General features: G+C 35.4%; 1 protein-coding gene across 1 annotated transcript in view; it reads right to left on the bottom strand.

Moving 5' to 3' along the window:
* Nucleotides 1-222: 222 nt before the first annotated feature.
* ALDH1A2 (aldehyde dehydrogenase 1 family member A2) overlaps nt 223-24,335 on the bottom strand; it is a 31,558-nt gene continuing 7,445 nt past the window's right edge. The window contains exons 2-13 of the mRNA XM_072402326.1: nt 21,221-21,325; nt 20,674-20,814; nt 18,753-18,882; nt 15,420-15,481; nt 12,997-13,125; nt 12,770-12,883; nt 6,970-7,072; nt 6,079-6,263; nt 5,184-5,348; nt 4,592-4,749; nt 3,136-3,210; nt 223-2,262 (exon numbers count right to left, since the gene is read on the bottom strand). Coding sequence (XP_072258427.1) covers nt 2,190-2,262; nt 3,136-3,210; nt 4,592-4,749; nt 5,184-5,348; nt 6,079-6,263; nt 6,970-7,072; nt 12,770-12,883; nt 12,997-13,125; nt 15,420-15,481; nt 18,753-18,882; nt 20,674-20,814; nt 21,221-21,325 — 1,440 coding nt within the window. The 3' untranslated portion in view covers nt 223-2,189. The remainder of the gene's footprint in view (nt 2,263-3,135; nt 3,211-4,591; nt 4,750-5,183; nt 5,349-6,078; nt 6,264-6,969; nt 7,073-12,769; nt 12,884-12,996; nt 13,126-15,419; nt 15,482-18,752; nt 18,883-20,673; nt 20,815-21,220; nt 21,326-24,335) is intronic.

Here is a 24,335-nt window from a genome sequence, read left to right as displayed (position 1 = left end):
TAAAACAAAGTATATTGACTTGTGGTTGCTCGCCCTGCAGCCTAATATTCACCATAAGGCAAGCAGCTAGTAGAACCCACTTAACAGCTGAGTACATGTTTCTGCATTTGCTGCAACAAATAAAAAGCATTGGCTAAAAGTGTTGCAAGAAACCACAGACAGACCAAGATTCAGTTAACTGAATTTTAATGAAAAAAAAAAAAAAAAAAAAAATAGAAAATATTAATATCCTTTACATTTTAACAGCTGTACATACATGAATTACGATCAAGCAAAAAGCATGCAGGATGGTTTTGCAATGTTGTGTGGCATTCATAATATATTATATGGCTATCAAGGACTTGTTGTGGCTTGCATAAAAGTTTTTTTTCCCCAGCCCAATACATTTAACATCCGAAAACTTCCCTCCATAAATACCATACCCCCTGGGCCTTCTGATTGCATTTCCAGTTAACCAGATTGGTTCTAACCAAAGAAAAAAGGTCTACAAATGATTTTTACATTATTGCTAACCTATAATGGTGTGTGTGCCATAGGACTGACTGCATGAATCATCACTGCATCTATCATATGTCTAATACTCTATGATGGTGCATTTAGACAAGGATACAAATCACATTTTTATATATATTTTCGTTACTAGAATCGCCATTCTTTAAGTATGCAAAATCATTAGTGAACCAATTTCTGGGCTAGATATTATATTCATGGACTTGTAAATATTGGTAAATTCAATCTTACAACCTCAGTGATGTCATATATAGCCCTAGTGATGTCAGACATTTTTTTACTGCAACTGATATACCATATCATATTATAGGGCTATCACACTTCAGCAGGTTCTTTAAAAAAAAATTAACAATTTATCTTTCTCAAATGTAACGTATTATAGGCGTTAGGGAAGGGAGGCAGCATTCTACCAATCCTTATAATCCCTTTTATGGAGAGAACAAAATGAGTATTTTGTGACACATAACTGCATGCAGCTAAAACTAGAAAAAGGCAGATTATATAGTGGTGTAATGCAAATACGTGGAATAAAATACATATATATTTATATACACACACACACAAACTCATGCAGTACATATTTAGAGCACAGAGATTAGGAACAGGGAGACCTAACCTTGCCTCTATTAAAATAAAATGAAAATATATACAAAGCTAAAAACCCATCCTATAGAAACTTTAAAACAAACTTTAAACAAAGTCCAAAGAAAAAGCATTTGTGTGTAGGAGTACAGCAAATTTAAATCTGCATTTTTTTTTTAGGGTTTCCTACAATGCTGCATAATGGAACCTCTTAAAAAAACAGAACTCTTCCAGATTTTATTAGCCATTTTTCAAGTAAACATTTAAATGTCCAAAAAAATGAAACATCTGCTTGATTTATCTAGTGTCCTTTTTATTGAGCAATAAAGCCAGTAATGGAAGCTTTAATATATCATTTAGAATTCTATGACCAACATAGAGCCTTTAAAGTAATCAAGAACAGAACTACTAGAGAAAACCCTGCCCTCCTTATTCATTTTAAAACCATAATTTGTAATAAAAATCTTAAAATTAAAATCCCGTTTAAAAATATTGGCTAGATGACATTAAAGTTTAGGACTTTAATAATAAATAGGATAAGTTGTCTGGCTTTAAAACTCACCATTGTAATACTCATAAGAATAAACTTAGTCAAAAGTGGCAAAATCTGGAAGACTGCATTTTTAAGGTGACCATTGATCAACATGCTAGCAGAGAATACCAAATATATTAGATACATCAAAGAGCTAGAAGACCTATCACCAAACAGATAAGCGAAAAAAAAAAAAATTAATATCTTAAAACAGAGTTCATCTATTGTAGATGGCAGTAATTTGGCTCCCTTATATATTAACTAAAGTATATTAAAAGACCTAAGACTGGCTATTACACATTGTCCAAATTTTAACTGGTAGATACAGAAACAGCATAAAGAGGTCATTGTATAATGATTTCTGTTCCTGAGTAGTGGTCTGAATGAACTTGACAGAATGTGTGGCAGATTTTTTACAAAAAAAAAAAAAAAAAGCTGGTCACTAGATGCATCCTAACTTTTGGTCCAGTCAGCATCAGTAAAGTGTTATGAAGTGCCAACATCTTAGTTCCTTTTAGCGAGCAATGGTCATCTTTATCGTAGTATGCTGACTTTTTAAAAATTCTTAGGAGTTCTTCTGTGGGATCTTTATGGTCACGGTCTTTGCTTCTGTGTATTCCCGCAGCCCATATTCACCCCTTGAAAAGAGAAAAGAAATGTGTAATTATTCCCTTCGCGTATGATTATGTTAAAATCATTGGATTGCTTTCTGATTGCCTGGTGCAAAATGTAGGACTGACAAGACTTGCCAAACAATTGTGCCAACATACTGGCCAAACAATATGGCTCTAATATTAAGTGGGTACAAATACAAGATTTTGCAACATAAAGGTTTCCATTGACACAACAACTTTGAAAATGATACTACATATACATTCTCCAGTATTCATACATCTTCTAAATAAATCCAATGTAAAAGTAAAAAAAAAAAAAAAAAGTTTTCTAAAACCATTGGGTAACACTTGGGTAACAGACGCCTAAACCAGAAAGTCATAAAATGTAGATTTTCTGACTAGTGAAGTTAGCAAAATCCCTGTGGTTACCACTAGACAGGAAATTTTTTATGGTTTTAGTTATTTAGTTTTTATATTTTTAGTTATATCTGTGTGATTGAAACTCATATTACTGGACATATGTGTTCTATGCTGCCCTTGGGTAAGTTAGCTTAATTGACCCAAAGTTAAATCTGCCGCTTACGTTTGGGAATGGATACTGCCATTGTAGCCTCTTTATACAAGTTTTGACTTTGTGAAATATACTCTGTATATTTATTTTTCTAAATACCCCATTAAAGAGGTACTGTCAAACTTTGACATGTGAAATTTGACTCCCAAAATAGTTGTAAAGATCAGGGCCCAGGAAACATTAATAAACTATTTTTTATGGAGCGACATGGCAGCAAAATACAATGTTAAAAAACATGTCTTTGCTAAAAATGTTAAGCCATGTAACTCATATGTAAACATGATGGCTTGATGCAAGGAACTTTGTGAACCAATAGGTAGACTTACATTTCTCTTCCATTTCCAGACATTTTGTATCCACCAAATGGGCTTTGAGCATTTAAAGCATTGTAACAATTTATCCTGCAAAAAAAAGAGGAAAATAACAAATTCACATTAAAAAAATATAGAATTTGCAATTTGTCAGTGGCTAATATTCCCTGTGCTCTAGATGTATTGTTTAGCACTAACCGTAAACAGTCATAATTCTGCCGGAATTAAATATTACTCTTTAAGAAGAGTATAAAGTGGTAGCCATTAAAAGTTTGTAAAGTGTTAACTCACACATACAAGGCTGGCCTCCCTTTTGTACATGCTTGCCTTGTCAATACAATAATTCTAACAAACATCACAAGGCCTGCAATGATTCAATTATTCAAATCAGACTTCTAATTTTTTTCTTCCTTCTGACACCTTTTCTGTTTATTGCATTATACTTGGATCTCCTCTCTTTGATTACCTTCTTCAGTTTATGCCATTTGTGTTCTTTTGTCAAGTGTTTGAATTCTATTAAATAATTATTTTCTAAAATTGTACACTATGCTCAAATACACAAGTATTTTACCTCAAGTTCCAATTTAAAAATTTGGCATCAGACAGGGCTTTAATGCAGAAAGGGACAGGTGATGTCCCCTTCTGCAAAATTCCTACTTGCCCGATCGCCATCCCAGCTGTCAAAATTTGCTGAGCAGTTCACTTTTGATTGCCATGATGCAACTGGCTTCCTCTACAAGTGCCGGGACTTCCCTGCCCAGCTGATCAAGATTACTGACGAATGAAACGAGGAAGAAAAGAAAGAAGCCAAATAATGAGCATAGAATTTCCAGCAACTGCAATAGTTGTGAGTATTACTGAAGCCTGTTCTTCTCCAACATATAGAGGAAAAAGGTTCTATAGTCCTCAGAGATAACTAGGACCTAAGTTCATTGTTAATTCCTTTTAGGAGAGCGGAGTATGATCCTTACAGTTTCAAGGGGCTCCATTTTTCATTTTGAGGTTCTGCTAAAATTTCTTTGCACATTAACTATAAAATTCAGTTTATGGTTGTTGTTATATAGCTCCTTGGGCTATATAAGCGGCATAAATTGTTGTGAAGCTAATAAGTAAAGCTGACGTCATTTGTGTTTTAATTAGGCTTCATTGCTAATAAAGTATTTTCATGAACTTAGACAGGGTCATATTGATCTGTATTTAAAGAAATGCCCAGAGGCAGAATATACCAATATGGCTTTTATTTTTTTTTAAAAGAATACATGTTAAAAAGCACAATACTGTAAAATTGCAAAGTTATTATAAATAAAAGTATTTAAGATTTTCAATAGCTTGAAATAATATTTATAATAATTTAAACCTAAATGATGTTTAATATTTTTGGAAGGTTTGATTTTGAAACTATAATGTACAATTACAATGAAAACAGAACTATATAAAATCTGGGGAAAAAAAAAAAATCTGTTTTTCTTACCACACTGTTCCAGCCTGCATTGCAGAAGACACGGTAAGGGCTTTGTTAATGTCATTGGTGAATACAGCTGCAACCAGTCCAAAGTCTGAATTGTTGGCTCTTTCTATTGCTTCCTCCATTGTTTTAAACCTTAGTATTTGTTGGACGGGCCCAAAAATCTGAAAGAAAGTGTTTTTGTTTAAAGAATACTTTTACAATGTACATTTCTTGTTTAGAAAAGCAAACAAAAAAAAGAATGAATAAAAAACAATTTTGGATCTGCTAGAGCAGTGTTTCTTCACCTTTTTAACATGGGGGAACAATTTAAATAGCTTAAGATCTTCAGGAATCCATTTCAATAATTACTATCTGTAGCGCACAGTATATTAGCCTGTTGGTCAAAAGGACCAACTGTCAAAAAAAAAAAAAAAAAAAAGACACTCTTACAAATGGCCAAATCACCATCAGTGTAAGTAAATCTGACACAAATTGCTCATCATTCAAGGATCCCCTAGCAACCCTGGTTGAAAAAACACTGCTCTAGTGACAATTCAGAAGATATGGGATCCCAGAAATGCATGCATTGCTATTCTTGTGAGTTGTCAATCTTTACCTCCTCTTTAGCGATTCTCATGTCATCCATCACATTGGAAAAGACGGTTGGCTCTATGAAGAGTCCTTTCCTTCCCAATGGTTTGCCACCACATTCTAATTTTGCACCTTCCGCAATGCCATTCTGAATCAGTTCCAAGATTTTATTGTATTGCTTCTTATCCGTCTGAAAGAAAAATATATATCTCATTAATAGAAGGCTGTAGAAAAACAAAAAAAAACAAAAAAAGGCATTTTGTGTTAACAAGTCTTGGTCAACACCAGGCTATACCAACTGTCTTTATTCACTCCAGAAATGCATTGGTGTTTAAGAAGGGTCAAAAAAAATAAAAAAAAAAAATATGCCAGCCAAAATGATGAAGAGGGATGCTAATCACCTCATAGAAGGCATTAGAATTTAAGGGAAACAGCTTATTACCTTTCCCTAGTCCTCACTGAAGTAATAGTAAACTTCTACTATACAGTAAATGGATTAGGCAACCTTACACATATAAAAGACAAATAACACCCACACATGCCCATTCATTGCTGAAAAGTATGTGGGTTGGTATCACCTTAGCAGAAGGCTTGTGTGTTCACACGGGTCTGATATCCCCCAGCCCCAGATCTGGGGTGGTCTTGGGGTATTTGCCAGTATCCACTACCTGTGAATCAGCTTAATCCATGTCAGATCTTAATTGACCCACATATTTAATAATAGACTTTTATTGGTTGGTTACAAGCTTACATTTTTATAGTCAGTGAAGACTTCTAAAATATGATATCTAGTAATATATATAAATTTTATCATCAGGCTACAATCAATGCCTGTCATAGAATAAGGAGTCTTATATTTATTACAAGGAGTAATATATTTATACTTGCTGCAAGCTGCTGTTTTATGATTTTCCTAATACCTGTGGGCCTTGTTCTGTAGTTGGATCAAAAGGGCTACCAACTACCCTCCTCTTTGCAAGTTCAACACTTTTCCGGACAAATTCATCATAAATTGAGTCTTCAACAAATGTTCGGGAGCCTGCAGTGCAGCATTGTCCTTGGTTGAAGAAGACACCTTGGTGTGCCTGTTCCACAGCATAGTCCACTGAAAGACAGAAATATAAATCAAAGGGGTTCAGAAATATAAAGTTGCTTTGTGAAAGAAACACCAAAGTTGCCTATTTTTCAGTCTACACTACAGGTTCAGAGGATAGAGTTATCTGCTCATTAATGGAGTTTAGGAACAAATTTAAACTCTGGCCAGATCTGCAGTTAGACAGCTGAATAGCTACTCAATCCCCCAAAATGTATGGTGGCCACTAAAACTCGATACATAAAGATATGGTTTAGGATAAACAATGACCATCCAAACACCAACGCAGAAACCTCAACCTGCATTGCAGCAGCAACACAGCCTGCAATTGTAACACCAAATACCTGGTGACCGCTTTTGAAAGGTTCAGTTTTGTTAAACATAATCGAAAGGATATGCGACTTGATCTTGATCTTTTATCTTTAACCATTGATTGTTGTGTCAGACATGGCTGAATACTAAAAAGATATCCTAATAAAGCAGTCACTAAGTTTACAAAACATGGAAAAGTGCTGATAGAATGACCACTATGCATCAGAAAGAGGACAATGGATAATAGATGAAAAGATGTTTAAGGAATGATAACCATACAGCAACAGAGGTTACCTGCCTTATTTCCTGTATCATGAAAGTAATACAATAATATATTTAACTGCTTTAGATCCTAAACATTTAGGCCCACCCCAGTATGAGCTGTCTCCACTAAATATCTACTTACGATCTGCATCTGCAAAAATAATGTTAGGGCTCTTTCCTCCTAATTCAAGAGTCACTCTTTTCAGATTGCTCCTTCCTGCCGCTTCTTGGATCTGTTTGCCAACCTAGTACAAAAATACAAAAAAAAAACCACTTGTTGAATTGCTAATTTTAAAAATCGTTCATCTAGCATGTCTAGATATGTCACTGGGACAGGTTTACATTATTAATACACAGTATTTATATAGCACCATCATATTATGCAGCGCTGTACAAAGCCCATAGTCATGTTACTACTAGTCCCTCAAAGGGGCTCAATTTATTGTCCCTACCATAGTCTTAGGTCAATGTTTTAGGGGTGGAGAAACTAATTAACCTGACTGAAAGTTTTTGGAAGAAATAAAAAACTACTATCTAAATTTGGCATGGAGGGAAAAAAAAAAAAATAAATAAAAAAAATTATGAGGAATGATACCCACTTTAATTTACAGGAAACACCAGACTGCAAGCTATCTATTTGAATTTGTTGATTGACCTTTTCTGGAAGGAAAGGACTATAAATCGCTATATAAAACAGTATAAAATGCACAAACATTTCATAAAAATAAATTATATAACACTAAAAAACATTTTAAATCTACTTTAATTCATATATTGCATAATACTTAATTTAAATAAATACATATATTATTGTTTGAGTATGTAGCATATGGTGGTAGCAATACATAGTATTTTACGTGGTACTGGTTTGTCTCTTTCATCTTACTATATTTTATTTTAGTAAATGAATAGAAAGAAATTAAACAGGACATGTAAAAGCCTTACTTCCAGTCCCAGCTATGAGGATTAGGAGATAATTGTACCAGGTATGGTTCCATTTCTTACATGAAATTAGATTCTTTTACCAGGGTTTTCCTTAGGCCCATAATATGAAATTGCTCAGTAAGGGGTTATGATATCCTGCATTTTATTTTCTTCCCTTCACATAAATCTATTTCATATATGCTCTGCTCATAGAAATATTTTGACTTTATTAACAGAAGTAATTTAAAAAACCATGAAGTCAACTAATGGATGTATATTACATTTAGAAAAAAACAGAGCTATGAAAAGCATATGCACAACGGATAGTAAAGTATTTATTATATAGAAAAGTGAACATATTAGACCAATATCACTAATTATTACAGCTTTCTTTGAACCATACACTGGTTATTGTCACAATATGAACCAATACCAATGTTAAAACGGCTATCAAACAACAGCTTGAAAAATTATGTCTTTTAATACCCTTATATTATAAGATTACTTTCATAACCTAAATAACCAACAGTAACCTAATTGGTCAAACAAGGTAAATTTATAGCCAACTTAAAATGAGAACCCTGAATTTGTTTTACAGTGGGACACACAAAAGCTGCTTGCACATTTCACTAGACAATGTAGCGGCCACATGTGCCCATTGTCAGAACATAAATAAAAGACAGGAGCAGTTGAGTGACCAGAGCCTCCTTGAGCACTAAACACCGCTAAGGCAAGAATCTCTTCTCACTCAAACACTGCTCCCCGAATCTGAGGTTTGTTGGGCTGAATTTATTTTAGGAACAGTAAGATCTGTACTGTGCTGGCGGGTACTAAGGAGAAGATCTTTTTTGGAGGCTTATTAACTCCTGAGCCCTTTATTCTTCACATATACACTTTTGCTTCCTGCATTCCGTGCATCATGACTTGTGTTCTACCGAGCCCTGCGATTGATGTGGATTGCATGCCAGAGCCTTGAAATCATGTTTTACAACCCTGCACTCATTACATATTCTTGAACCCTACACTTAGTATAAATGTTGTATATTTTATACTCTACTGAACTCCTGATCATTAAAAGTACATTAGTTACTACTTATCCCCTTTACTTTTTTCACCATTTAGGTTTTACATATTTTTTAGGTTATACATAGGTTGCTTAACAGTTGCATGTTGCCAAGTAGTCACTGACTATATTAAAACAACTCTTTATGCAGAAAAGCATGTATAATGCAAGAATTACATTTAACCCCTCACTGTTAGGGCAATTTGTCAACACTCATCATTTTGCTAATTTTTTTCTTCTCCAGCCAAAAGGGCATCAGGTCTTTCACACTCTTAGGAATACCCTTGAACTGTGCTGTTTTGAGAAGTTACTTTGTTTTTTGGTACACAAGTCTATACAACAGTTACAACAAACTACGACTGTAGGACCAGTAAGTGCACCACATGCGTCTACTGGAGGTTAAGCCCGATTTTTAATGCATCCTGCTTCTGGCTCATTAGCTACCCAAAGCATTGCACAATAGAGTTAAGAACTCATTATTTAGCCAGAGGTCAGAAGCTCTGTATATACTATACATGACATTAATCTCACTTAAGAAATGAAAGGGAAATCCTGCTGAGTAAATTAGAATCAGTGGTAATACAGCTGTTTGCTACAAACATTTGTTTGGCATTAAACACTTGCAATTCTCCTGTAGTGCACTTTGATGGCTTCACTTGTATCTAGTTGAGTAATGATGAGATCATGGTTTGTATAAAGAAAACACATGGCCAAGCATAACAGAATGTAAAAATAGGTTTAACAGTGTCTGCATAAACTTTTGTATCTAAATCACCAATTGCCTTTTTAGTTTTGTGCTGTGAAAGCAAATTGTAATTTTATATATCAAAAACTGCTTTTTTATTACAGCCATTTAATTTGCAAGTTGAACTTTTACCTTTTATTTGTTATAGCTGCCTAGTACCAACCTTGGCTTTATTACATGAAGTTAAAATGCAGACAACTAGCAAAAATGTTCCCTGTAAACTTTCTGTACATTCTGTTTTTGGGCAGGATTAGGGAACCAGGAGATTAACTAGAGGTTATGTTAAATATGTTTTCATTTAGGAATGTGATGTTAAATTGGTGCCTCCATACTCTTCACCAACATTACCACTTGCCCTTAAAATCATATCTGTATGGATCCCGGGACCAGTAACACTATATACAAGACCTTGATATTTTTACAAGCGATTCTCCAATACTGCTACAATTGTTACTTACTAGAGAATTTTTACAATTACTATCTTTGAGAGACTCAAAAGAAGAAGAAAAAAAAAAAAAACTACACATGCTTGGACCACTGCTGCTTTGGTTAACACTTAGTATAGTTGTCACGGGTAAGAAGAAAGCCTTGCCTTGGATGAATCTTTCTTCATTAAGACATAAGTAGAGCAGCGCTAGGATACAAAATAAACCTGATATACATTTTAAGTTGTATATATAGATACAGCTGTCTGTTTTAATATAAAACCATGAAATGGCAATGCATACTGGTCCATAAAGCTAATCAGTAAAGTCCTTGAAAAAAAAACAAACAATTAACTATCTTCCAGGCAATGAGTTTCATAATCTCTTACAATCCTTGGAAAACAAAGCATGGAAACTTCAGATTAGTTTAAGCTTCAAGCAGTTAAAGCTGAATTCCGTTGTCTTTTGGCCAATATGATTTGCTAAGCTATAGAAATGACATCTCTAAAAACCAGGTACATGGAGGACTTTGTAGCTCTGGAATTTACAAGCTGCGGCTTTAATCTGACAGTTGCTCAGTGAGAAATAAACCTGTCATGACAAAGGGGGACAGTTTTCTTTTCCGCAAATCATTTTTTTATTAATTGAAAATAAAGTCCTGTGTTTACAAATTGTTATTACAGTGGGTGTATTTAAGATGTGATAATGTTGACCACTGTCACAGGAAATCTGGAATATGGAACAGTTTATGTTAGCCTTGCATTTAAAACTCCCATCTGTTCTTGCTTAGCATCTTAAGAGACCCCTTCTCTCATATTAGTGTTGCTTGCCACTTCCTATTACAAAGCCTGTTGTATTACTAGCTAAGAAGCTTCCCTCTAAAAAACTATGACAGCTTTTGATCTTTAAACCCTCTTAACTAGTTTCAGCTGAAACCAAATATTCTGTTATGAAGGAACTGTGGTCTCTAGTCTTGACACCAATAATTGCTTTACAATTAAACTTTTAACCAAAACAATACTTTTTTTGGACACTGGTCAGAGAGAATTATGAATTGTTAAAAGTGTTGTGCTTTGTGGCTTCAAAGCAGAACAGAGACATATGTTGGCACGATAGTTCTTCCTAATGACAGCCAAAGTTTTATTCTGCAACACTTTAAAGAAGTGGGTTTTAGCTTAATGCAGTCACTATGCAAACTAATTTACTATCCCAACCATGACACACAGTGTAGCCATTTACCTGCTACATGTAGTTTGCAAGTCCATTTGAGGGACAGTTCGGACTATTTCAGACCCGTGGTAAGCGGGAGTGTTCTGCTGCGAGCTTAACTGTGATCCCAACCTCTTCCACTTGTGCATTGGAAAGGTTGGGAATTGGTTTTTGCACATACCTACCCGCAGCAAATTGCATTGTGGTTCACAAAAGTGACAAGTCCCTTTTGCCTTCAAAGATGTTGATTGAAGGTATGCACCAGTGCTGCAGCCCCATGCAAACCTGGTTGCTCACAGTGCAATTTGCCTCCCCCTTGCCACACAACAGCAATTTGCTATATAATCATAGGTTGTACACAAAGGGTCCAAAAGGACCCTATTGGACAAGCATGAACCTTGTAAATCATTGCACAATATATTGGTGCTTTGTAAATACAATGTATTAATTATATTAACTTGCAAATGTATGGCCCCTTAAAAAGGACCTTCAGCCTGTGGTCTTACTGGTGCTGAACTCTTTCACATAAAAAGCTTAGCATGCCTTGCAGTGCACCATGTCTGTTCCTGGTAGAAGCAGGGCTTTGCTTCTTTATTGAATAATACACTGGCATAACTAAATCTAATTAAACATGTTGAGCGTCAAGAGGCAGTGGTGACTTAGATCTCACCCTATTTATAAGGCTGTGGGCACAGGAGTGCCTAGGTACCCTCACATAAAATGCTAGTTTTCAGATGAATTCAAGACAAAAAGTACAATTTTCAGAGGACTGTAGTTACAGTAACCATTTTCAGATGGTAGGTATGATCCAGCAAATCTTTGCTTTAGGGTTGAAGCCCACTTTAAAGGCTTATGTACATAAGCAACATAAAAGGTGGTTTGGGCTCCCGTTGGCTGTTGGTTGGTAGGGAGCACGCTCTGATAATACAAATTAGCAATTAGGAGGATTGGTGGTAGGCATACTGCAAAGGCATTCAATGGACAAAAGAATAGGTATTCCCATTACTGCTTGGCCAATATATTGGTTGAACATTGATCAGAAAAGCCCTAGTTTGTAATAGATTTACATTAGATTTTTTTTTAAATGATTAAATATAACATTTATTCCGGTTCAACCAACAATATATGGCCACCTTAACTGCTTGAGCAAGTAAAAAGCAAATCAAGCAACTTAAATACATATGGAATATCAAAGCCGCTTAGCAGCTTCTGTAAAAACAGTGCACTTGACAATAATACTTGTATAAATGAGCCATGCAATGACTGTATTAGTTAGTGCCATGGTGTTTTCAGTAAATTGTGAAAAATAGTAAATTATTGAGTAAATGATTAAAGGTGGTTGTCTAAGACTGGTACTGAAAAAGATCCAGCATAAACATATAATTCTGCCTCAGCCAAAACCTACAATCCCCTAGTTTAAGCATTTAAAATAATGTAGGAGTTCCCATATGTGACGATTTACTATGGTTTCAAAGAAAATAAATTCACACTCCATGCAGGAAGCTAGACCATCCATTTAGAAAATAGCTGAGACAAGAAAAAACTATCATCCTTTACATACAGAAAATGTACATACCTCTGTAGAGCCGGTGAATGCAATTTTATCTATGCCAGGGTGGGAAGTTATTGCTGCGCCTGCAGTTGGCCCATATCCTGGCACAATATTCACAACTCCTGGTGGAAACCCAGCCTAATAAAATAAAATTGAAGGGGAAAATGGTGTGTGAAAAGTGTCTGCATGTTTAATTTAAAGCTTTAGAATTTGCTATAATATCCTAACGGCTGTATTTTTTCTCTCTTTACCTCTTTGATGAGCGCTCCCATATAAAGTGCAGTGAGTGGCGTTTGTTCAGCCGGTTTAATCACCACCGTATTCCCACAACAGAGAGCTGGTGCCACCTTCCATGCAAACATCAACAAGGGAAAGTTCCACTGCAAAATAATTAAAACAATGTAGTCAATATACTAAATACATAGAGGCTGTCCATCTAGCAAAGGGAATGTTCATTCAAAATCTGTTGGCGAGTAAGGTGAAACCATGTTGACCATATCTACCAAATTAGGTGCAATCAGGACAGAAGTAGTAGTACAGAAAAGTTTTCTTCCCCATTTTGTTCTTTGCTTTTAGAAACCTGATCACCACTTATAATACCATATAGAAATGAAAACAGGTTTTGTTTCTGGAAGATCAGCATTACCTTTAAAGAGGCAATTAGAATTTCTTTTTACTTAAATAAAGTAACTGTTAGTCATTAGTTCTATCTGCTCTGGCTAGTACGTGGCCCCTTGAATTTTATTTGTGTCCTTGTGCCATCATTTTTCTATTGCTCTAACTCTTCCCTACAACCTTTAAAATTAATAAAAAAAAAAAAAAAAAAAAAAAAAAAAAAAAAAAAATTCATAAAACACAACTGAACTGGATCTTAGGACACCTTGAACTAGACCACAACATTTTAATTTGATCTGAAAGCATTTTGAAAATAAAAGTACAAGAAGAAAAAAAAAAAAAACACCTTAATATAATGCTTAACTTAGTATCAACTGCCCCTATATTTTGCAATCGTTTCAAAGAATTACTAGAAAACAAACTAATGGTTTCATTTCACCAAACACCTAATTTACTTATAACACACAAATGTTTATAAGATCAGATATTAAACAATTTATGTATTTATAAAAAAAAATTCCATTAAAAAGTTGTATTTAAAACTGATGTGGGCAGCTTCCATTTAGAAGATTTTAGATGCCAGATCTCCAAGTAAGCATTAGGCAAAGGCCAAGCTCCTTGCCAAATACTACTGCTGACTTAAGGGAAAATGAGTGACTACATTAAAGAATGTGGAAAATGTGTTATAGCTATTTTTAACATTGGTGGAAAAAGATGGCCATGCCACCCTTGTTTTAAAAAACATCAAGATTTTAAACTACTTTTATTGATGTCCATTTAGTTCCTAATTTAGAAATATTGTACGGATAATGAAAGCTCTGCTAACCCAAATTCAGCTACAGATACACCTACAATGAATGCTTTAGTGGGTATGCTTTAGGCTTTTAGATTATGTATGATGATTTCTTTCATACAAAGTCAGCCATGCCTTTCAAAGCTCATGAAGGCGAGACCAGAAAGAATGGAAGAGGATTAGAGGTTTGGTTGTGTGCGTCACCCTCAGCTCACCTCCATCGCCGTGCTCTTAGTCATAGCTGGGTGCAATCTGAAGAGTAAAACGATAGGCTTGGAGTCTTTACTTATGAGTGCAGGTTGTTCATGTTATTTCTGCCCACCTTTTGTAAATGAGTAAGGGCTTTAGAAAACCTTACTGTGGTATCAAAACAAATGTGATGGAGGAAAGGCAATATTCTCAGGAAACTACGGGAATAAGGAAAATGTTTACCATAAAAGCCAGTGTTCATGCTTGCTTTGATATTGCAACCATACATGCATTCCTGCCACAAGAATTTTCCATGGGTGTGTTAAGGGGAAAATTGTATAGATCTTAAATGTTCCACTGGCACAATGGCACAGTAATTTCTATATACTAGATCAGTCTGTTTTTGATTATGGACCTTAAGTTAATTGGACTGTCTAATCTCGGAGGGTAATGTCTATAATAAAGAGGGAGGGGAGGAACTGATCAACCTTCCAAAGACTTTTTACAAAAGGAACATGCCTGAAAATATTCTGTAAATAGCAAAAGAATATGAAGGATCTGTAGGAAAAAGAACAATGCAACAGCATTTGTAGTAAGACCACACTGCTGTCTACAGCTATGGGATATGTAGTAACTGCTATACTGCTACAGAGTGAATGCAGTTTCATCTGGTATGTGATAAAAATGAATATATAAGAAATAGGTCTATGAAATAAAAACATGCATACCTGCCAGGCACACATTACATGACATACATGAAGGTACAAGCACATGCATACACACTAACAGTTCCAGGATCTATTTCACCATAAACAGTCAATGTATTTATTTTCATTTTATTCCTAGAGCCATAAGAATCCCAGTGCTTGGGAACAGCTCTCCAAGTTACAGAGTTAAATCCCCATTAACCTGTTTAAATAAGCAGCTGTAGGGAGGCTGATAAAAAATATGCCAATAGAAGCTGAGGATTTTTTTTCTCTCCTCTTGCTTAACAGAAATGCACAGCTGCAAAACCCCATGTTGTGTGCAAACTGCAAGGAAAGTCACTCAATGAAAATAAAACCCTGCGATACTCACCGGGATGATCTGTCCACAAACGCCAATTGGTTCCTGCCTTGTAAATGTAAAATAATCTCCATCTGAAAACATGTTGTTACAATTAATTCAATGGCAATAAAAAAAGAAAAGTATAGGCAATTTCACATACATCAAACATAGTATAGACATATATATATTTATTGTTAATAATGCATGTTTGGCATAGAAAGAAGACCAGAATACCAGTGTTCCACCCGACGAGCCACTCCGATCTCTCAAATAACAGAATTCAGATAACCATATTGTTTATGTATTATTGTATTCATATGACGTGTATGATAAAAGATGTTCAGACTGACTGGTACCATCTAATAGCCATTTGGTGTTCCAGTGCCTAAAGGTCTACCTTTCTAGTCCAATAAAGTTGATCATTAACACAAGTAAAATTCAGGTACCGAATGACTGCTTGAAAGCAACCGTGTTTGTCAAAATCTTGATATTTGGAACCTGGGAATGTCTCATGATCCAAAGTCAAGGCTGCACACTGGGCTTCCAAGTACCTCCATGATGGAATAATGCCACAGGTTCACTTGATGATTTTTGCCAACATGTTAGGTAATGGTAAATAAAAGCAGATTCTGTTTACTGGTGTTATTGGTAGGTTTGTTTTTCAATATATCACTGGAACTGGAGTGTAAGAACCACCCTGATTGCACTCCCAGGGCACACAAGGGTGTTGAACAAAGGAGAAGACCAATGACTGTAGCAGTCTATATCAACCAAATGTCACTACCAAAGTTATGAATACGGACTGTTCTTCCTGAATAAGTCTATTAGGGTAACCAAATAAAGCTGCTGGCAAGTCAGTTCTCATTTTTAATTTCAGTGCCAGTAAACAAATATATCTAAAAAAATTATTTTGTTATGAACACAGTTAAAATGTATATATTTGTTGCCAGTTGTGCCTCCACCCTCCCATATCATTTTTCCTCAGAGTTCCTGACATATTTTATATAACAGTTACAGCAGGTGGTGGGTGGAGGAGAAAATATTTATCCGGTGCAATGACTGCAAGATATTCTGGTGGGTGGAGGAGAAAATATTTATTCGGTGCAATGACTGCAAGATATTCTTTTCTCAACAGTGACATTATTTGGCACAACATTTTACAGATTGTGATCATCATAGATGACGATGCCACTAGAGCACTTCCCTGCTGGGAATGCTTTTTGCAGAACTTTGCATCTGTTTCGCTTCATGTATAATCAATATATACATTTTCTACAAGAAAGTGAAAAAATTTTTTAAAGAACCTTAAATTACCCTGTAACAAACATGAAAGCTCAGAGAGCATTAATAAAGGACAGTAAATATCTCGATAAATAACAATCAGTGGATCCAAAGATGCAACTTTGGCACTTTCAATGCAAAAGGTATGCCTATTCCTTACTACTTTTCAAACCTTCTCTTAGCATAATAAGGGGCTTCAAAGACAAGTAGGCAGCCAGAGATGGTGGTAGGTTTTAGTTTCAATATTGCAGAAAGATCCATAAGCTATCACTACCAATAGCTGTGGACTCAAAGGAACCTCTGACCATACATTGTTTTATCATACGGCCACTATGAATAACCAAGTCTTTGGACAATGTGCAAAAATTGCCAGTTGACAGCAGAAAAGTCAGTCAATGTGATGTCTATGTTGTCTTGGTCTTATCTATGACACTAATCAGGCTTCACATGTTACGGATTCACTTTCTTGGTTTTATTGTCTTTTCCGGTTTTAACCATAGCTGAAAATTTAGTATGCCTGCATTGTGATTTTATCTTCGAAAAACAACCTAAACCAGTGTATTTGTCTCAGTGACTTTTAAATGAATGTTTCACATTATTCTTTGAAGCACATTATTTTCGTCATGCACAAAACAGAAAACGGAGAATGGTGGTTGAAGAAGTGAACTGTCTCAGCATCATAATTCTGTGGCGCCAGTGGCTACAGAAAATTAAAATGCATCCTCAATACATTTTAACTGGAACCAGCATGTTTGATTATTTTAATAGACATTTAGAGATAAGAGTTTGCGTGTTTTAAAGTAGTATCAGCTCTCTATAGGTAGGTAAAACACAAGGATGTAACTAAAGTTTTAAGACAAGGTAATTTACACTGGTGGCTTTTCTGCTGGTGACAACATGCCAAGGTCAGAATTATCAGAATGCAAATGTCTCTAAAGGACATTTCTTGCTTAGTTGGGCAGCAAGCAACGCCAATTTGAGTTTTGGAGATTTTCCAGTGATGACACCTGGGCAGCAAAAAAAAAAAAAAAAAAATCTTTGATAAATGTTGGGTGTATCTTGCGTAAAATCCATCAGAGTTCTGTGGAAACCCAGGGTTCCTCCAGAAGTTGTTAGGGGTTCCTTGAGCAATGAGCAGTTTATGACACTCCAGTCAGTTGAACTTTTTTGCTATCTGCAAGGGTGACATTTTTTCCCCACTGACCAGCAATGTAGAAGGCATTTTTCCTAGTCACCACCAAACTAATGTACGGTGAGCTGTGAACATAGTAATTATAGCAGGGGTTCCCTGAAAATTATTTCAAGAGGACCCCCATGTTGAAAAACCCTGCTCTAGTTGTTACTAGATGTTTAACTGTGGCTGACTGATCCCCAATTTGATGAAGGCATAGTTCTGGGGCCAACATCATTTTATAAAGCCGGCATGACTGCAATGATGGTTTTAGTTGTCTATTTTAAAAGATATTCTACCCACTGCTGTAAAGAGTTTATTCTTTCTAATGGCAATCAATTTAGTAGAGCCCCCCCCCACACTGACTGCCAATAAACTTTACCAAGGGCTCCCCAAGACCAAAGATTATTGTAAGGATTCCTCAGGGGTAGTTTGTCAGTTTACCCCCTTCCAGTTTAAATCGATAAACTGTAAACCTGAAAACCATCAGAAATTAAAGACTTGTTTTGAATGAAAAAAACAAAACGAAGTATTAGCTCTGCAGCAACGAATCCCAGTGTCTGAATCATTCTGTACTAAAGAGGCACCAATTACATGCAATGAGGCTGATGGTGGGCACATCCCATGTTTGTCCAGCTATTCATTGCATAATTATAAAAAGGACAGTATGGAAACATTTATACTAGACAACTGGCCTGATTAGAAAGATAAAATTGGCTACAGATGTCCAGTGAGATTAATTTTGTCTTTCTCTGTGTCAAAAATATTGTGTGATAGGTAGAAGACGGATATATGTCCATATACCCAAACTGTTTTTTGCTATGCCGGTTACCTGACATACAAATGTGTGCCATTCACATAAGCCAAGTACATATAGTTTTGTAGGGAAAATGCAATATGATGTTACCTACCTGCAGGTATAGTCATGCCATGTATCTTGTCTGCCCAGCCAGCATAATAGCGTAGAGTTTTAATCACACCTTGTAGATCCACATAAAATGACTGCAGAAAAGGTTTGCCACTATTCAGCGACTCAAGTGTCTGAAAGGTAAATTGGAATGTTATAGCTTCTAGTTCTTAATAAACTAATCAGTGTAGAATAAACACAGATTTTAGGAGATCAGTTTTCCTAAACTGATTAAATCAAATGAAAAACAAATCAGCCTACTTACAGGAAAAAGGTGTTATATATTGCATGAAATTAAATTAAGCTAATAGCCTAAATCAAACAGTTACAACTGACGCCTTGTTTCAAGAGATTTTATTCCAATAGTTATATTTTCCGCTTCAAATTTAAATGGTCTGTAAAAGTTACAGTAGCAAGCAGTCTAGTAATCAAATTGACTACCTCAAAAAAAGAATTCAACCTCATTTTTAACAGTGGACAAAATGTCACTCCATCAGCTTACTAACATCAGTGCTAAGAGCAATGAAAACACACAGTAACACAACCTCTAGTAATTAAAAACTATTTAACTAAAGTGACCATAAAAAATTAAATTTGCATTTGGTTGCTGAATTTGCCATTTCAGCCTTAGTTGCTTTTGCATAGTAAACCTTACAGTTATATATTATGCTGCAAAAGCACAGTGTGAAATAAAGAGTATGTATGTCCACTGGAGGTCTATAAACTATTTGTGTTTTGTCTGTAAAAGTCATATTGCATTATTATTATTAGATTATTATTTAATAATCTCACCAAGTTCTATGCAGCAAAAAGTTATCCAGACACAGTATCTTTGCCAGTCATGCCTGACATGCTTTAATGAGCATTTACAGCAGAAAGCAACATCTGCTAGTTATTATAGTCACCAAGTACTTTTGTAGAACATGAAAGATTTAAAAAGTGAATGAAGATCCGGCAATGGCAAGCAGTCACTGTTATATGTATGCTGTACAGCATAACCAGCATTAGGCATTCTTAAAACCCTAAAGCAATGTCTTATATGTTATCTGATATAGCACACATAAAATAAAACACGAATGCAAAAAGAACAGTTTATGTCAACACTACTCAGTGAGGCCGATTTATGAAAATTGGAGTAAAATTTGTAACAATTGCAGAGGTGTTGCTCCTTACAACCAATTGGGTTAAATCTTTAGTTTTCAGGAAATAAAAAATTAGAAAGCTGAATAATTTCTAAAGGGTCAGACAGCCTTTTATGTAAAACATACATACCTTCCATAAATCTGCCCCTGAAACTTTTATAGTGAATCTAACAAGCTTAAAAAGAAAGTTGTGGTGCCTGCAGGTAAGGATTGATCAAATATCAAAAATCTGCTCCATCTCTTTAGTAAAATAAAAGTTCTCTAACGTTCTACTTGAACTTGGAATAACAGTGATCCCTATATGCTCTTTCTGGCCCCATGGGCTACTATACTGATTTCTGGCCAATAGAATTCCACGGATGAATCACCCCTTCCCACCAAACTTGGGCTTGGATCCTGCCAGGAATTCTTACTAAAAATCTTCCATTTTTATGTTGTGAAGCATTGCACCGTGACTGCATTAAGGGTGTGGTGCTACTGGTTTGGGGTACTATTTAAAAGACACCACCATTCATCACACATAGCACGCAATTGCAAAGCAAAGGTATGAAATTTTAGCCTGGGTAAACTCTCAGTATCACCTAAACTATTGGCCAATAGTTAGTTTAGTGACTGGACGGATTGATAACAATGGTACATGGAAACTTCTGATATCCTTGCAGCCCTTAATACTTAAATTATTTTCATTTAAAGGTTATATGAGCACAAAGGACTGCATCCAATATCTCCAATACTTCCAAGAATTTTGGTGGATGGGATGATGTGCATTGAGTATTTACTTACAGCAAGAATTGCTCTCTCTCTTTCAACCAGATCAGCTAGTTTATCCAAAAGTCGCCCCCTCTCAGATGCATCCATTCTTCGCCACACAGAGCCCAGAGAAAACGCTAAACGAGCGGCTCTAACTGCTTTGTCCACATCGGCCTTTTAAAAGATATGAAAAATTATTACGGTTACCTTGAAATGGACCACATTAAAAACATTTATAAATACCTAACCTATATGACTGCTTTGGTAGATTTCATTTTATATTCATTGGTTTAGCCACTTGTTTCTACCTCTGTATTTACAGAATATTTTGTTTAGCATATTTAGAACAGATTGACAATAAAATTAAGTTTTTCAGTAGTCTGCCCAGGTAGTTTAGTTCCTAAAGGAAACTAATCACAAGAGAACATGGTAGCCACCTGTACAGATTCGGTATCCCATCAGGGCCATTTCATCATCTAAAAATGCATGCATACCCCAACACTGTGCATGAAGGCCTGAATCACAAGGGCAGTTCTTTTTTTTAACTGGGTGACAATATCTAGCAAGTAGAAACACTTACCTTCTCAGCTTCTTGGACCTCACAGATTTGCTCTCCTGTTGCTGGATTGTAGACTGGGAACACTTTGCCACTCTCAGAGCTCTGCCACTCATTGTTTATAAAAATCTGAGATTGGAGAAACAATAAATTCATCAATATCTGTCACTTAATGTATCAATATAGACATTTTGTATTCCTATTTTAAAATAGATATTTTATATATTCATATAGCATCCAGCTGGGGTGCCATGGTGTCAGACAGGAACTCCACTTAGCGCCAATTTAAGACTGCACTGACAAAGATCAATCAAGAGTAAGCTTTGTGTGAAACATGCAAGATTGAATGCAAACTGGTGGACAATTTGTATTTTAAGCAAGATTTTTGTTCTTTTTAAGCAAGATTTTGTCATCATTCATTTATTTTGGGATCATATTGTGTGTCATTGAGGAGCTGGAAATGCACCCGGCAGAGAGCAAGGGTAGACCAACCTGGGGTAGTTTTGGTGAATAAAAGCAGACAAGGGTTTCAAAATTTGTGTGCATAAATCTTTGCAATGTAACAAAACTAGTTTATCACCCTAATAAAAATAATTTGTAGTATTCTGTACCAAAAAAAAAAAAAAAACAGTATTTTGTTACCTGCCTGCTTTAAAGAAAAAAAAAATCATGAAAATATGAATATAAAAATGTACAATACCTGAGCAATTGGAAGTAAACTATATCACTTTTTTTTATTTTATTTTTTAGACAACATCATTGTTCTTTGCAACAATTGGGTCCCAGGTTCAAATCTTGGCTGGACCGCTATCTGCACAAAGTTTGCATGAGTTTCCCCTTGGCATTGCACAAACATGTAGTTAGGTTAATTGACTTGCCCTGAAAATTGGTCCTAAACTGTTGATTAAAAATTACTATGGTATGGACAAAAGAATGTGAGCCCCTTTGAGGGACAGTTAGTGACACGACTATGGACTTGTAAAGATCTGTGTAATATATCAGCACTATATAAAAGTTATTAAAATACAAAAAACTAATATTTGTTTCTGTAGATTTGTGTACTTTGTATATTTGATGTGTTCTTTATATTTCCTGGTTGAATAAGTTCACGTTTATGTGGTTGCTTGTGGGGCCATACTTGGGAAGATTGTAAAAAAATCTATTGGGAGATATACGGACGTGTGAATGGTCAGCTTCTACTCTGCAAACTACTGCTGTATAAAATGTTGTCACTATATAAATATGTGAAAGTAAATATATAAATACAAACTCTACATAAGCTAATCACAGCAAAGCTCTACTGTACAAAGATAAAACCATATGTCAGGAGGAGATGCCGCTGTTAAGTTTTCCTTTAAACTCAAAGCAAAACACATTATTGCCATTATTTTCTTATTAATACAAGTTGATCACATTTAAATTGGCTGTAAAGTCCTACCATTTACTCCAGTGTGTGTAAAGTACCTCATCTAGCATCCTGGAACAGTTTCAAGTTTTGAAAAGCACCAGCTGTTGGATTTACAAGCAAAACCTTACACTTAAGTAACTTTCTTTTGAAAGTCTTAAGTGTTCTGTGTCAGGTAGTACCAGCCTGCAGACATCCATACCACCAAGCCTACATTCTTTTGTAATAAAAGTAAATTCACTCGGGGCCTTTTTATTCATATACAGAACTCGTCCAGCTATACAGATTCCGATGGTTGTCGATTAAATGTATATGTAGCCAGTACATTTAATCTGACTTTCATTATGGTCACTTCATAAAAATGCCATGTAGTGGACAAGTGATGACACATGGCAAGAAAACACAAGGAATCCCTGCGAAGCTTAAATTAGTTTCCCCACCAACACACGTTCTAATTTATAGAGTGTGGGCTAAGGGCAGTCTGTAAATCAGATAAACTATGACATGAAATCATCCTGTCCACTGAATATATATAGCCATCTCTGAAGGCTGCATGACAAAGAAATGGGAACCCTCGGGGAAGCAGGGCTTGTTTCCATGTAAATCACCCCGCAGAAGCCTTAGAGCCCATTGTTCAAGCTCAATAGCAAAAGCCATCCACTATAGTCATTCTTCTGGATTCAGCGTTAATTAAGGCCGACTTTTTACCATAAATCAGTCCTGGTGTTTTTACAGCTTAATTCAGCATTAAGTACACATATTTAAAGAAAAATAAAAGTAATTGATTAACTACAGCGTGTGGAGGGGTTATTATTCTCCAGTATCATATCTCTGGATAACCATGTTGCAGGTAAAGACTATCAAAGTGTGAGATGAGGAATGAAAACAAAGCATATATCCCATTTCTAAAACTGTCCAAAGCAAGGCCAATTTAATAAAGCAGCAAAAATGGGCATTTGTCCCTGGCCAGTCAAGAGACTTGCAATTAGTGTGATTGTAAAGGAGTTATTTCACCCCCACTTCCCACATCTTGAAAGCCCTTAATTTCAAGAAAGGAGTATCATATTTCCATTATAGGTGCAATTCAGTCTTGAGGGTCATTGGTTAATAAACAAAGTTTTATATAGGTATTTAGTTTTTAACTCAAACCTAACCAGACTCAATGAAAAGTTTGCATAGGTGCAATATCCATAATTTACTTAGATTAGTTTCTATAGTAATCCTAATTCTGCAATTGTAATCTTCATTAGTATAAATGGTTCATAAATATTTTAGTAATGATGAACAGAAGATTTATTCAACAGGTGGTGAACAGATCCACTTTATATTTTAAAGGATGAAAATTGTATGTGGTGTGGTTTGCAGTACTTGCATTATTTTAGAAGGCAGATATACAGTGAAATAATGATATCCAATACACCCAGATCATCATTAATAGTAAACACTTTCTAAAGCACCAACATATTATGCAGTGTTGTATAATAAATAGGGGATACATGGTAATGGTAATATTATTAGGAAATCATATAGCTTGACAAGGAACTGTAGTGTTGGGTTTAATAAAACCTGTACTAAACTATTTGGAATGTTGCAGCTGCCATGCTGTTCTAGAGTCTGACAACCTAGACAAAAATATTCTTACTTTAATCAGTGATTTATTAGAATCGAAAGTCGTGTGCTTACAAATAGAATCTATGACTGAAGTAGCAGAGCATAGGATCAACAGATAGAATG

Source organism: Pyxicephalus adspersus, chromosome 2 (assembly GCF_032062135.1).
Source record: "Pyxicephalus adspersus chromosome 2, UCB_Pads_2.0, whole genome shotgun sequence".
Taxonomy (NCBI): Eukaryota; Metazoa; Chordata; class Amphibia; order Anura; family Pyxicephalidae; genus Pyxicephalus; species Pyxicephalus adspersus.
The sequence above is the reverse complement of the archived record's forward strand: the minus strand, read 5'-3'. Positions and strand labels throughout refer to the sequence as shown.